The sequence below is a fragment of the Macrotis lagotis genome, chromosome 4, assembly GCF_037893015.1.
Source record: "Macrotis lagotis isolate mMagLag1 chromosome 4, bilby.v1.9.chrom.fasta, whole genome shotgun sequence".
In the NCBI taxonomy this organism is placed as follows: domain Eukaryota; kingdom Metazoa; phylum Chordata; class Mammalia; order Peramelemorphia; family Peramelidae; genus Macrotis; species Macrotis lagotis.
In genome coordinates this window covers 163062325-163078166 of record NC_133661.1, presented here as the reverse complement: position 1 = coordinate 163078166, position 15842 = coordinate 163062325, and the positions used below count along the sequence as shown (strand labels likewise).

The window sequence follows — 15842 nt, the reverse complement described above, 5'->3', positions numbered from 1 at the left end:
TATTATGAATTTGATAATCATCAACAAATATACACATTTTAATATGCACTGAAAAACAAAAGGGATTGTATATGAAAGGGTGGACTTCTCTTATGTACAACTTATCTTTTCTCCTTCACCATGTACATATTGTGTGTATGTGTGTGTGTGTGTGTGTGTGTGTGTATGTAAAATTAAAATTTAAAAATTTAACAACATAATTCCAACACTATCCTCTTTGTATCCACTTCTTAACTTTGTACTTCCCTCTTTCGTTTATTTTAAAAATAACTGAATGAGGGGCAGTTAGATGGTGTAGTGAATAGAGCATTGGCCCTGGAGTCAGGAGGACCCGAGTTCAAATGTGGTCTCAGACGCTTACTAAGTACCTAGCTGTGTGACCTCAGGCAAGTCACTTAATATCATTGCCTTGCAAAAACCTAAAAAAAAAATAACTGAATGATGTTCATTTAAAAAAAAGTGTCACTACAATTCCCTCTCTTTACTCTTCTTCTCCATTCTCAATCCTCTGGAAAAAATAAGCCTCCCTTGTAACAAATATGTATAGTCATGCAAAACAAATCCATATGTTTTTCTGATGGTATACCTCTAGTTTATTATCTTTTTCTAGGAGCTAGAAAGCATGATTCAGCATTCTTTTAGTGTGATAATTGATGAAATTGCTGATCATAGTTTTTATTGTTTTTTGTTTTTGTTTTTTTTTTCCCTGGGGGAAAAAGGTTTTTTATTTTCTGTTCATATTAAAGGAACAGACAAACTCAAGGAGACCAAGATATGGGGAGTAAAGCTTCCAACTTTTCCTTCCCATGATATCTTCATGGGCTAATTACATCCCAAACTGGCAAAAGGGTTAGAAGACGAGTTGTGCTAGCCAGAACTTTGAACAAATTTTAGTCTACTTTCTAGAAGCACTCAGAAGTTCAGGCTCAAAGTCCATCCATTATCCTTGAGTCACATTTCTGATAGAAATCACTGCTCCTAATTTATAGTCAGGACATCACTCTGGATCTCATGGGTTAGTTAGGTCTGGAGGTCCCTCAATTTCTTCTTCAAACCAGACAAAGCAGAGAGGACAATGGTTTCATGGAGAAGAGAACCACAAGACTCCACGTTGTAGTAGAACCTCTTTGGTTTGCCATTGGGGTCATAGGGAGCCTGGGCTTCATCCTCATCAATCTCAGAATATTCACTCTTTGGCCATTTTTCAGGCTTTGGGTAGACTGTATGCCTCAAGGTGTTATCTGGGTCATACTCAAAGGCAACTCCAGCTGTAGAGTTCCATTTGTCATGCTCCTTGCCAAAGCTCTTTTTAGCATAGGCTCGTAGTCTCAGTTCCTGGCCCTTCCGGAGTTTGACAATGAGGATGTCATCCTGTTCCACATAGTCACTGGGGTCATTGTCTCTACTTCGGGATGTCACTGGAATGACTCGGGGGGTATTAGAAATGAGATCCCGAGATGTGACATGGTGAGTCTGGTCTTCATTACAATGGACATCAAGCGTACACTCTACTGAGCACTCTGGACAAAATTCTTCACATGTACAGTCCCTGGAGTATTGCAGTTTGTCTACTATGTCATCACTTGTAAGAGGGATTAATCCAAGCCTGTGGGCAATGAACTCATCATGCAGCACTGAAGAGTTGGCATCAATTTGGACCCAGTCTATGGCGATGATGGGCACCTTGGCGATGAAGACTCTGAGGATGGAGTTGGCCACTGCCAGATACATGTTCTCGATGATGAACTTGACGTTCTCGTCTGTGAGCTCAGTGATCTGAACTGTGGGCTGGTTGGCGTTAAGGCCTGGCGGTCCCGGGTGTCTCTAGGCAGCCCCGGGCGACCCTGGCCACCATGGCCTCCCCACCCTGCCCTCGGCTCCATCGCTCGTTTAGCCCAGATCATAGTTTTTAAATGTTGTAGTTATTATATAAATTGTTCTCTTGCTTGTTTCACTTTCCATCAGTTTTGAATCTTTTGTCATTTGTTATGGCATAATAATATTCCATTACATTTATATGGCATGATTTATTCAGTAATTTTCCAATTAATAGGTTAATCTTTTTTTTGCTGCAACAAAAAATGATGCTATAAATATTTTTTGTATGGATGAACCTTTTCCCTCTTTCTTTGATACCTTTTAGGGTTAAAGCATAGTGGTGGTATATTGGGGTCAAAATGCAACCAGTCCCTTTTTAATTCTATGCCTCAATCACTTTACTGGAACCCTTAAAAGTCATCAATAGCTTTCAGCAATGACTTTCTCATTATCAAATCCAGTAGACTTTTTTCAATACCTATTCTCCTGGATATTTCTTTTTACAGAATGTCAATTATCTCTGCTTCTTCAAAGTGCTTCTTTATTAGGCTCTCTGACAATTTTCCTTTGCATTCTTCAAGTTTTAGGCTTTAACCTTCTGTATTTCTCTCTATATATTTTACCCTTCGGAGAATGTTTATTCTCCAATGTCTAACCTATCACTTTTGCATATATCACTCCCAAATTAATATGTCCAGACTTGTTTTCTCTCTTGAGAAAAGTTCTAAATCCTCAGTTATTTGATGAACATTTTGATTTTCATAGACTATAATCAAAGTCAACATGTCTATAGCTCATCATTTATCCTTCAGAGATTACTGTCTTTCCTAACTTCCTAATCCCTTAGTGTTATTACTATTTACTTATTTATTAGGCTTAAAACTTTTGAGTAATATTTGTCAACTTTCTCATTTCTCCACTTTAAATCATTCACTAAGTCCTTTGTAATGTATTTTGAATCAATTCCTTCCTACTGTCACAGCACTAGTTAGTATTTTATTTCTTCTTTCTCTTTCCCTTTTTTTTGAAGCAATGGGTTTATGTGACTTGCCCAGGATCACATGGTTAGTAAATGCATGAGACTGAATTTGAACTCAAGTCCTTCTCTGACTCTAAGGCTAGTGCCCTATCCACTGAGCCATCTAACTGCCCCTTTATTTTCTTAATTCTTGGACTATTACAATAGATTTACAGAATTGCAATCTGAAAAGGCCCATAAATATCACTCATTTTGTAAATGAGGAAACTGAAAACCAGAGAGATTCTGGTCATACAGGCAGTAATTAAAAAAAAATCAGAATAGAATTTATTCTGATTCTTCTGTCTTTACTAATGTAGAGTGAAATCAGCAGGGTAACTAGATAATTCCATATATATATATATGTATATATACATATGTATGTATGTGTGTGTGTACATATCCATCTATATCTATATCTATAATTATATCCTTAGGTCTCTTTTTTGATGGCATATATTTATGGATATAAGAACTGAGAGCATAAACTTTTGACCTTAAAAACTATCACTCCATTACATATTAAGAACCTTTTCTGCTCCCTTCACTCTGCTTAAAGATAGATCCTATTCTACTTTTCCTGTTGATGATAAATTCAATTCTTTTTCCATTACATTATGGCGTTGATTCCTAATCAACATTCCTGTTTTTGGTCTTTTGTTTCTCTAATTCATTCCCCATATATTGGCCATATAGTCTTCCAAAAACATTGAACAAAATTGTTCATTGGCTCTCCATAACCTTGTTTCCTGGTTTTTATTTTTTCTTTATTGCAAATCTCTCATTATTTTCTGGAGGTTCAGTGACTATCTCTATGTAGATGATCGATGCCTAGCTCTGGTTTTTACTGTTTCAATCTCATAATACAAACATTGGACATCTATAGGACATCTCCAATCATATTCCTATAGACACTTCAAACTCTAAATGTCCAAAACTGAACTCTTTTCCTGAAAACCAATCCCTCTTTCAAATTTTCCCATTTCTTTTGAGGGTTCTACCAATAATAGAATCCATCCTTCTTGTTACCCATGTGTTTTTGTTTTTTGTTTTTTTTTTTTTGCAAGGCAATGGGGTTAAGTGGTTTGCCCAAAGCCACACAGCCAGATAATTATTAAGTGTCTGAGGCCGGATTTGAACCCAGGTACTCCTGACTCCAGGGCCGGTGCTCTATCCACTGCACCACCTAGCTGCCCCTACCCATGTTTTTAACTTAGAGTTCATATTCTATTTTTCATTCTCCTTCCTCTTTACTTTCCAATATTTGATCAGTTTTCAAGTCTTGTCAAGTCTTGTCATGATATCTCTTATAACTCTCCTTTTTTCTTTGTTCACATGGGTACCTACTCAATTCAGGGCCCCAAGCTCTTGGGTTTAGAGTTACTGCAATAGCTTCTCAAATGGCTTTCATGCCTTCAATCCCTCCTCTATTCATTGTATTCTTCTGCCCCCATTGCTAGACTGATAATCCTAAAAGCACAGATCTAATCAAGCCACTCTCCTGATTAAGATGTTTCAGTTGTCTAGGATAAGAAATAAGTTCCCCTATTTAGCATGTACGATCCTTCACAATCTGATTTTAATTTATCTTTTCAGACTGATTTTTGCATTACTCCCCCTCACATGCTCTACATTCCAAACAAATCAGTCTATTTGCTGATCCCTACACACACATATTTCATCTTCTGTTTCCATATGGATGAAAAATTGTTCACCTTACCTACAAAGCAATTCCTTGACAACTTTGTCCTTTATAATCTCTAACATCATTCAAAGTTGCTTAAGCTCAGTTTCCTACTTGAGATTTCTCTGACCTATATCTTCTTAGTGTCTTTTGCATTTACCTCATATATTTTGTGAATTTGTCTGAGTACATGTTTATTTTCCATCAATGGAATATAAGTTCCTTCAAGGAATAAACTAATTTGTTTTTATCTTTTTATCCCTAGTACCTAGGAAGATACCTAAGACATGGTAGGAATTTAATAAATGCTTTTTGAATGAATGAATATATAAGAGCTAAACTCCTTAGCCTGCAATTCAAAATTTTTCACAAACTGACTCTGAGCCAGTCCAACTAGGATGTTTCCTGATGTCCTTCCCTCTTCCCTCTAAAACCTGCAAAATTCAGATCAAACCCCAGTTTCCTGTGAAACTTCCTAGACTATCCTAACCTAAATCTTGCCACTGAACTTCTGTAATGCATCTTTCTCATTATTAACTATTTTTTCATATGTGCATGCCTTATTTTCACAATTAAGTGATGTTAGTAGAGAATAAGGGTAATTATTTTTACAGATTCATAGAATTTTAGAAATGGGCAAGATTTTTAATCCAACCTTCTAAACTGGAACTCAGGTATACTAATTTCTATAATGTTTAGCAGAGACTTGTACTTGTAAAGCACTTAGTAAATAAACATTTGCTAATATTGGCCAGGAGTAAAGTAATAACAGCTACCAAATTTATTAAATGAAATTTTCCTTTAATATATAAAAGTTTGTCAAAATAATTTGTAAGATTATTTTTTTAATTAATTCAGTAAAGTCCATTGTTTAATAGGTTAAGATCAAAGAACTAGATTGTTTTTTCAAATGTGGAAATTTATATTAAGAAACTACTTCAAAACCTGGTGGAAGGGGAAAAAAGAATCCTTGAGGATACTTCCATTTTTACTTTGGAAGTAATTTTGTCAAGATAACTAGTACTGGTCAGTTGCAAAGAACACTCCTTTTTGATACAAGTCTAAATGACAAAACAAAGTGAAAGAAGTTTGCTTTAGCAAAGAGAGAATTTTGTTAAAGCTGGGGTGGGAGTACATTTTCTTTAGTTTCATGTTCTTAAGGGACATTTCTATCATGCTACAGTAGGCTGATAATTGCCCTTCTCTACTCTAAGGCTATTTCTAGCTTGATAACTGTTATGAGTCATAAGAATCAAAGCACCCACTCTCCTGGACGCTGTTTGAGACACATTGACAAATTATTACATTTTGGCTTTCTTATTTCTAGACTCTATGCAGACTACTCACCCTTCTGTTTGCATTTACCATTCACAAATTACAATTTTCAAAATTACAGTTATTTTACATTAATTACATTGGATCACTATCTTCTTGATGGGATGTGGGATATAGCCTAATCCTTGATAAGTATGGAGAGGCAACCTGCTTTTAAACATTTACATACATTCTCTTAGAACTGATTGCTTCTGTAGCTGGTGAATCTCATCCACTTTCATTTGAATTTTAATTAGCTTGGATTTCACAGGGTAACATTTTCTGATGTCATCCCTAAAAATCTGTCTTTTTTTTTTTTTGGAACATGTAGCCCCTAATACATTGACTATAACATGGCATAACCTTATTACTATAACAACAAGCTAAATTCTATTTTTATCTTCAAATAAATTTCATGTTAGAATTTCTCTTACTTTTTAGAGTTGTAATGAAATTATGATTATTTGTTTTATTTTATAGCATTCTTCCTGGTTCTAAAAATGTATAAAGCATGTATTTATTTTATAAGTTAAACTAAAGTTAGTTTTTAATGATCTTTTTTTGAGAATTTCATATTATCTCCTTGTTCCAATTTTAGTATTTGGACTGCCAAAGCAAGCATAGTGATAGAATTCTAATCTCAGATGAAGTTGGATTGAAAATTAGTGGTTATACTCTTTAAGAATTTTCCTTCCTCTAGGATACCTCTTCCACCTTCCATTCCTTGCACAGCACTTTTGCCCAATTCCAAAATGTCCAGTCTAGTGGAATAAGGCCCACAAAATAAAACATTTGTGTGTCATCTTTAGGTAGCTTGTAATAATTCATTTTATAATTCTCTAGGAAGCTCAAGAGTAAATATTTCTGGTATTAGAACATTTAGAATGGTAAATATCAAATAAATACAAGCTATGGATTAGACTGAAAGTTGAGGGAAAAGAGTTCTGTAATTTTCATATTTTAATTTCCAGTTCTTAGGAGGTGCCTTGCAAATAATAGATGCTTAATAAATTTTTGTTAAATTGTATTAAAGAATACCATTACCACTTCTTCAAGTATGAAGAACGTCTTCAATGTGAAATGTCTTCAAATATAAAAATCAGATATTTTGAATAGATGTATGGGACTTTGTGTGTTCTAACACTTTAAAAGTTTGTTGAATGAAAAAATGAATGTATGCTTAGAGATGTTAGACTAAGAATATTAAAATCATTTGATAGTAATGGATTCCTAGAATAGACATAGTAATAACTTAATTTCTAATACTTCCAGTTGAGAGTCACAGAATGTCAGAGCTGAAAGGCACCTTAAAGTCCATCTAGTTCAACTAATACTCAAACAGGAACCTTCTCTACAATTTCCCTGAAATAATCATCTAGCTGGAGGGCCTGAAGAGATTTTTAAAAAAACCCATCAAGCAACTCTTAAAGTGCCAACAAACCCATTCTATTTTTTGGACAGTTATAATAGTTAGGAAACTATTCCTTATATTGAATTGAGACAGACTCCTTTGCACTTTCTATTCATTGCTCCTAGTCCTCATTAAGGGAAAAAAAAATTTATTCCTTCTACAAGATAGCTGCCTTTAAATATTGCAGACAGCTGTCATGTACTCAAGCATTTTCTTCATCAGGTTAAACATCTCAAGTATTTTCAAGTAATTTCCCTGCAGCATGATTTTGCATCATTTAACCTTCCTGGTTGTCCTCTACCTTCAGTACAGTTTGTCTGGGTCTATCCTAAAGAATGTCTCCAAGAACTGAACTCACTCTTCTAGACATGATCTGAGCAGGAGGTCTCCCTTGTTCTGGTCACTATGCTTCTATTAGTGCAGCCCAAGTTGTTATTAACTTTTTTTATTTACCATGCTACCATTTTGGTTCATGTTGAACTTTTTAAAACAACTTTGAAATCATCTAAAAGTATTGTCTTTCATATAGTGTTCACCTCTATAGATATGTACTGGATATTGTGAGAGACTTCAATGCTCTCTAAAACCCAGATATATTATGTTTATGACACTCTTTCAAAAAGTAATTAGGTTAGTTTGATTTGACAAGTTTTTGATAAGATCCTACTAGTTCTTATTGTTCTTCATTTTCTTGACTAAGGAAGGCATTTGATCTAGAATATTACCAAGAAATGAAAGTTAAGCTCACCAGTCTGAAGTTTGGAGACTCTATCTTGCCCTGTTTGAAAATAAGGAGCTCACTTCCAATCCATTATTGTAGTAACTCCCTTGTTTGCTATGGTTTTTCAAACATTTGAAACATCAGTTTAAGAACCACCTCTTTAAGTTCTACCAGTCCCCTTGGTAGTATCACTGTTTCCTAAGATTTTAATCATTTTAATTTTGTCAACCATTTCTACTTTCTTAGTTCAATCTGGTCTAAAATAGGAATGCTTCCTATTATTTTCTCTACCTATTAAAAATTGATTCAATTTATTTTAAAAAATTAAAAGTTTATTAAAAACTTGACACTGAATACAAAAATAACCAACAAATTTATTGAATAACTATTTACATATAAATTAATTTCAACATATAAAATATAAGAATTTTTTAGTAATTCCCTCTAAATTATTATTAGGTTTCTTTGTTCATTCTAATTCACTTTTCCTCTATATGACTGCAGTTAGTATATAGTTCCAAAGTCTTCTAGTTTTTTCATTTTACATTATTTTATAAATATTTCTAGATTTCTTTGTATTCCTTATCCTTGTTATTTTTGTTACAATATTTTATCACATTAAGGTACTACTATTTAAGAAGTTCCATATTGGTGGATAGTTTGGTAGTTTCTTTTTGCTATTCCTATGAAAAATCTTTAAACAGATATTGAATACTTTTCAGAGTTTTATTAAGTGCAAATTATTAGATCAATGATCATACTTATTTTAGTAAGTTTGCATATTTTAATTGCTTTTCAAAATAATTTACAAGTTTACAATTATAGCTGTAGCATAATTAAATGTCTCGGTATCTAAAAGAAATAACAAACAGGATGATTTCAGAAAAACCTGCAAAGACATGAACTGATGTAAAGTGAAGTGATCAGAACCAGAACATTGAATACAGCAATAGCAAAATTATATGGTAAAGAATCATGAATAATGACTTAGCTATTCTCAGCTATATAATGATCCAAAACAATTCCAAAGAACTCATGATGAAACATGCCATTTACCTCCAGAGAAAGAACTGATATCTGAAAACAGACTGATGCATAATATTTTCATCTTTCTAAAAGTAAAGGGAGCCCTTGAAGTACATTGAGCAAATACGCTCTGATCTAACAGAAGAACATGAAAGGGCATAGAGAGATTAGAACTTAACACAGGTTGCAGATGTATGCACAATTATGAAATTGTAGATCCAGGGAAGTGTTGAAATATTTATATACATGTTTCCATGTATTGACATAGTACACATACTTACCATTTTAATAGTTATACAGTTCCTTCCCTCCTCCTCTCCAAAAATCTTCCTCTCTATTCCACTATGAAAATCATATATACACATCCACATCCTCAGTCTTATCACTCAGAATTGCTCAAATTTCATCTTCCTCCTCAAAACTTTCTCCTCCCCCTGAATTTCCTATTTCTGTTACCACCTGTGCACTTCCAGCTGTGCTGGCACTGGAGCAGAGACTACCTAGTGAGTGCCAGCTGGCATATTCCTGGGGCAATAGGAACAATTATTGCCCCTTGGTACTGTGAATTTGATTATGTCTTTAATTTGATTCTTCTAGCTTTTCCTTTGTATACGTGACCTTAATTGACCTTGTTTGTGGCTTTAATGATTCTTTAAAGTTCTTTTTGTAAACTTTTGTTATAAAATGAAAGCTCATTTCTGGACAGCTCATCTAGGTTGTTCAGGGGTTTGAGAACCTATCCTGGAGTCAGGAAGACCCAAGTTCAAAGTTGACATTAGCTGTAAATCCCTGGGCAAGCCAATTAACCCCAACTTCTCCCCCCCCCAAAAAAAGAGAAACAAAAAATATCTTTTTGATTCTTCTCTTTTTCCCCCTCTTCCTCACCCCCCCAATATAATCGGTCATTAAGTACTGTACTTTCAATTTCTGCAATATCTTTTGTATTGGTATCTTTACATTCATTCCCTTGGCTCTCTCTCTTGCAAAGAGCCTCACTTGATGCTTTTGACTATACTTGTGCTACTATCTTGTCTCTGTTGCTCAAAGTAATACAGATGATTTAATATTTTCTGAAGAACAATCTGGCAATATATAACATTGCTACTGCTATGGTAGTAGGAGTTGGCTCTCAGGAAGGTGACCAACTTCAGAAAGAGTAGAGGAACAGTCAACATGGTGTTTGCTGCCTGACAACTCCAGGAAAAATGCCAGGGACAGAATAGAGATCTATTTACATTTGTAGATCTGACCAAGGCCTTTGATACCATCAGTTGCAAAGGTTTATGGAAAATTATGTCAAAATTTGGTTGTCCAAGAAGTTCATTAGTATTGTATTTCACTTCCATGATGACAGGCTTGCCTAGGTTCTGGATAGTAGACAATGCTCTTGAGATTTCCCAGGCACCAATGGAGTAAAACAAGGATGTGTCCTTGCTTCCATACTTTTTAGCACGATGCTTTCAGCAATGATACCAAATGCCTTCAATGAGCTACCTCATTGATGTCAAATTCTTTAACTTGAAAAGGCTACAAGCTAAGACCAAAGTGGAGGGAGTGTTGGGGCATGATGTTCTGTTTGCAGGTAATTCTATACTCAATGCAGCCTCTGAAGCTGAGATGCAATGAAGTATGGATTCTCTGCTGTTTGTGCTCATTTTGCCCTAACAATTAACACCAAGAATACACAGGTGCTCCATCAGCCAGCACCACACCATCCACATGTGGAACCATGGATTACAGCAAATGCAAAAGTTTTGAGTATTGTGGACAATTTCACTGACTTTGGCAGTGTCCCTTCCAAGCATGGACACATTGACAATGAGGTTGACACTTTCATGGCCAGAGCTAGTTCAGTATTTGGGAGGCTTCTAAAGAAAGTGTGGGAGAGAAGAGGTTCTAGACTGATCACCAAACTGAAGGTCTATGAAGCCATTGTGCTGACCTCACTGTTGTATGCCTGTGAAATCTGGACAATCTACCAGGGCCATGTGAGGAAACTGAATTGCTTCCATTTAAATCGTCTTAGAAAGATTCTGCAGATCACCTGGCAGGAGCTGAAAGACACTGAGGTCCTTTCTTAAGCTGAATTGCCTAGCATTCCAACATTCCTACAGAGAGTACTATGATGGGCTGGCCATGTTGATAGAATACCAGACATATAATTGCCAAAAAAAAATTTATGGAGAACTCACACAGGATTAGTGCTCATAAGAGGGTCAGAAGAAGCACTGAGATGCCCTAAAAGTCTCACTGAAGAACTTTAGAATTGATTGTACAGCATAGGAGACACTGGCATGGGACCTCCTGGCATGGTGAGGGTGTTGCTTTCTATGAGGTAGGCAGAATTGAAGCAGCTCAAAGGAAACATAACATATGTAAGTTTAGAGTAGCTACCCGGGTGTTCCTATAGACTATTTGTGCCAACCTGTGGTAGAGCTTTCCAAGCTCCTATTGGTCTGATCAGCCACGATAGGCCACACTGATTTGTCTTGAACAACAGTGATGCCACTTTGGTCTTCTTCCATAATGAAGGACAAGAACCAGGTGCAACCAGAGCCAGGTTTAATCAGGAGTTGAGAGATTACCATCAGCAGTATATGTGGACCTGTTTCTCTCATCAAGATTGGCTTTTATAATGTTATTTTATTTTTAATTATTTAAAAAAATTAAAAAGGTTATTTTTTAATCTTAAATTTTCATTTTGTTTGCATTTCCTTGCCAATGAGGCTGGGCATTTAAAAAAGTAGTCTCGGGGGTGGCTAGGTGGTGCAGCGGCCCTGAGTTCAAATGTGAACTCAGACACTTAATAGCCTAGCTGTGTGGCCTTGGGCAAGTCACTTCACCCCATTGCCTTGAAAAAACCTAAAAAAAAGCGAAAAAGTAGTTTTGTGGGCAGCTGGGCGGAGCATTGTTCAGACATTTAACCACTGGACCAGCTGTGCGAGACCTCGTTGGACATCTTTTCTCCTGAACAATTTATTTTTCTGGTTAAGTAGCGGTTCGCTGATAAGAGCGCCCATCCCGAGAAAACAGCGCTGCATAAATTTACTGTCAGTATCATAAAAAGAAGCGATGTGATTCGGTGAAACCATCCAAACGACAGGTGAATGTTCTTCAGCAAACTTAGATCTTTTAACATCTGGGGACTGATAGACGCGCAGTCCTTCTCCCGCTAGGTTCTCGGGTGTCGGCGGCCCCGCCCCCAGTGCCTGTTGCCGCCCCGCCCTGGGAACGCCAGACCGCTCGGGCCTGCGGGGGCTCGCCGGGGGCGGGGCTGGCCGCCTCCCCGCCCCTCCCCCCCGCCCGGGCCGTCGGGGCTCCCCCCGGCGGGGAGCAACAGCGCCGCCTAGGGGAGGCCATTTTCGGCGTGGGCCGGGGGGCGGCGGGGAAGCCTCCGCCTCGGGCTGCCAGGCAACCGCGTCCAGGCAACGGCTCCCGGAAACCGCCGGCTCGGGCGCCCGGGAGCGGGCCCGCGGGGGGGGGCGCCGGGCCGAGGCCGCCAGGCGGCAGCCGATTGGCCGGCGCTTCCCGCGGGAGGGGAGGGGGTGCGGCGGCGAGGGGCGCGTGCTCCGCGCCTGGTCCGCCTCGGCCGCCGCCGCCGCCGCCGCCGCCCAGCAGGGAGGCTGGAGGAGATGGGCAGCCGCATCCCGCCCGCCCCCAGTGCCGGTGAGTGCCGCTCCCGCCGGGACCCGCCCCGGAGGCGCGGGGGGAGGCCGCCGAGGCGCCCCCGCCCGTCAGGAGGGGGGAGGGCTGGGCCCGTGACCGTGACCTTGGGGCGGCCGCCCGCGGGACGGAGGGGCCGAAGTTGCACCTGCCCGGGCCCCGGGAGCGGGGCGTGCTGGCAGACCCCCCCGGGCCCCCCGGAGCTGCTGGGTCCTGTTTGGCCCTCGCCCGAAGTCCTTGTGCGCCCGGGCTGTTCTGCACTTAGAGCGCTGCCGCGGCCAGAATTTAGATCTGAATTTAACCTTGACCCCCAACCCCTTCCTTTGGGGGGGCGCCTGCACTATAAGGAGGCTGGACCGGCTTAGCCTTCGGGTTACTTCTCAGCCCTTCAGTGTCCATGAGGGAGGTGGGACTAGATGGTCTCCAAAGTCTCCTCATCCCACGAATGAGAGCATCCACAAGCACTTTGAAGCCCTCCAAGCGATGTATAACTCAGCCTTTATTATTCTAGCTCCCTCAAAATCGCCCCCCCCCGCTTTTATTATTGTGATGGGAATTAAGAGAAAGAAATCCAGACTGGAGAGAGAAGGGTTAATCACATAGCTCACTTGAAAAATCAGATTGGAGACAGAGTAAATTATTTTTAAACAATTCTGGAGACAGAAGGGTTAACGATCCCTTGTTTTTGCGGAATGGATCCAGAGTCCAGAGAAATGCCAATACTCTTAGCAAAGATCATTGTGAGACCTTGTCCACTTTTTTCTGCTATCTCAATAGGTAAAATCATCAGCAGAGCTGGGAACCTCTTGAGTTCTTGGTTTTCTTGAGTGTAAGACCCGAAGATAACTTTGCATTTTTCACAGGTAAAATCAAAACCCAATAGTGATGAGTCTGGGAATGATGTGAGTCAGTTCTTCAATATGTATGAGGGTTTTTTCCCCCTTGCACTCAACTTAGTCTGTGTATGGTAATGTTAATGATTTAACATGAATAAACTGAAACTGCTAGGCTTGACAAAGGTGGATTCGGTTTCAACAGTTTTCCGAAACAGGTGCTCTGAAGCAATTTAGTTTTAAAAATTCAGGTTTTAGATTTTAAATTCAGATTTAACTATATGTGAAAGGAAATAGGTTTTATAATTAGAATCACACCTAGGAGATAGCAAACTAACTACTGGATGGGCAGTGACCAGAAGTCAAGGGAAGAGGGTTTGGGAGGAGACTGAGGGAGGAGGGAGTGGACTTGGGAATTCAACTGGGCAAGCTAATAATTCACATTTATAGAACTCAATCCACATTTAGCTCATAAACTCTCCATCTTAAGCAAAACAGGTGGTTCTCTCCTTCCTCATCTCTTCACAAAATTCTTAAATTTATCTTTTATGACTTCCTTCTCAAGGTGTAGTGGAAAGAGCATTAGAAGAACTTGATTCTAGCTGTGTGACCTTTCTGAACTTCTGCTTTGTAAATTGGGAAGAATACTTTTCTTAACCCTCCTCATCACTTTGTTCTGGGTGGTTTTAAGGGCTCTGTAAGTGTGAATTACCATTACCATCTCACCATCTATATTCATGTTAGCTTATATTGTATTTATATAAATGAGGGGCCGGGGTGTGAAGAGTTGCATTCTCTTTGATTTACCATCCCTCTCTTAGACAGCTAGGTGATGCAATGGATAGAGCACTGACCTTGGAATCAGGAGGATAGGAGTTCAAATCCAGCCTCAGACACTTGCCACTTACTAGCTGTGTGACCTTGGGCAAGTCACTTAACCCAGATTGCCTTGCATCCAGGGTCATCTCCAGTAGTCCTGATCCATACCTGGTCACCAAACCCAGATGATTCTGGAGGAGAAAATAAGACTGGTGACAGCACCCCCCTCACTCAAATCCAAATTATGTGCTTCTTATGGCATCACTTTCCTGATGTTATGGTCTTGTTTGAATGTGATCCTCCTTCCCAGTCCATGGGAAAGCCCTCTAAGCAAACATAAAAAAATCCTAAAAGTATGCCAGTTTGAAAATAAAATATTTGTCCATTTAACTTGCTAAGAGAGGGACTGTGTTGATTAAAGGCTAAGTGACTGGACCTTTGAAATTTTGAGAGTCATGGGGTCAAGCCTAGTCTGACATTATGACCTGAGACAACTCATTCTCAGTTGTTGTTCAGTTGTGCCTGATTCTTCATGACCCCATGGAGCATATTACGCATGAACTGTGCTTGGCCACCTAGGTGTCTCAAGCTAATTTTATGAGACTATGAGTTGTACTTCTGATTCAGTAGAGGGAATGTACCACAAGATGAATTCCTCTCCCAGTCTTCCTCTTAGCTTTCCTTCCTCCCCCTCAAAAAAATTCTTTTTAAAATTTTGATTTTAATTTGTTTTGTTTTGTTTTTTGCAAGGTGATGGGGTTGTGACTTGCTCAAGGTTACATAGCTAGGAAATTATTAAGCATCTGAGGTCAGATTTGAACTCAGGTCCTCCTGACTCCGGGGCTGGTGCTCTATTCTCTGAAAAACTTTTTGAAAGTGAAAGTCAGCTTTCTGGAGGCCTGGAAAATAGGGTATTATCATTTTTTTTTTTTGCTATTCTTCCACCTACCTTTATGATTTTCCTCTCTATTCTGTCCCTTGCCTTTATCCTTACTTGGCATCTGTTATTACCCATCAATACCTGACTTCAGATTTCTTCAGCTCCAGTGGTTTCTGTCACTCTTCTGCTTCAACCACTTTGACCATACCGTGGAGACTTTATCTTGATTCTTCACTACCCCTAACCTTCCTTTCAGACTATAATCTCGTTTCCCATGTCCCACTTCTTCATGGAACTGAATTTGTGACCCCTTTTCATTTGACTCTTTTTCCAGTCCATTACTATTTTTTCTGTCTAACAGATCCCATCTGGCTTCACTTGTTCTTAAGAAGGAAGAGTTGCCATTTCAATGCAGTTTTGTCTAGCATCTTAGAATTCTTTAATTCCTTGTTCTTCTGCCAGTGTCCCCTTGCTGAATGCCAATCCTAGATTATTTCTATTTGATTTCTCAACTCTCAAACTTATAGTTAAAAAAAGTCTGACTGGCTTCCTTACAGATTCATGGTACCAGCGACTTCAATTGGATAGTTAGTGCTGTTGATTATCTTTTTATTTACCTCTTATTAACATGTAACAGAGACTGTTACATATTTTT

At 38.7% G+C, this 15842-nt stretch overlaps 2 protein-coding genes across 5 annotated transcripts in view; one reads left to right on the top strand and one right to left on the bottom strand.

Annotated features, from left to right (window-relative positions):
• Nucleotides 1-1020: 1020 nt before the first annotated feature.
• LOC141520074 (DNA-directed RNA polymerase II subunit RPB3-like) lies at nucleotides 1021-1731 on the bottom strand. The gene has a single exon (XM_074231937.1). The coding sequence runs from the start codon at nucleotides 1729-1731 to the stop codon at nucleotides 1021-1023; it is 711 nt and encodes a 236-aa protein (XP_074088038.1).
• Nucleotides 1732-12525: 10794 nt separating this feature from the next.
• Nucleotides 12526-15842, top strand: part of FAM81A (family with sequence similarity 81 member A) — a 118257-nt gene continuing 114940 nt past the window's right edge. For 3 of the 4 annotated variants that reach the window (XR_012478044.1, XR_012478045.1, XM_074234547.1), the window contains exon 1: nucleotides 12526-12658. The gene's annotated coding sequence lies outside the window, so the exon portion shown is untranslated. Of the gene's footprint in view, nucleotides 12659-13432; nucleotides 13519-15842 lie in introns of all 4 variants that reach the window. The other variant, XM_074234548.1, reaches the window with a different exon arrangement.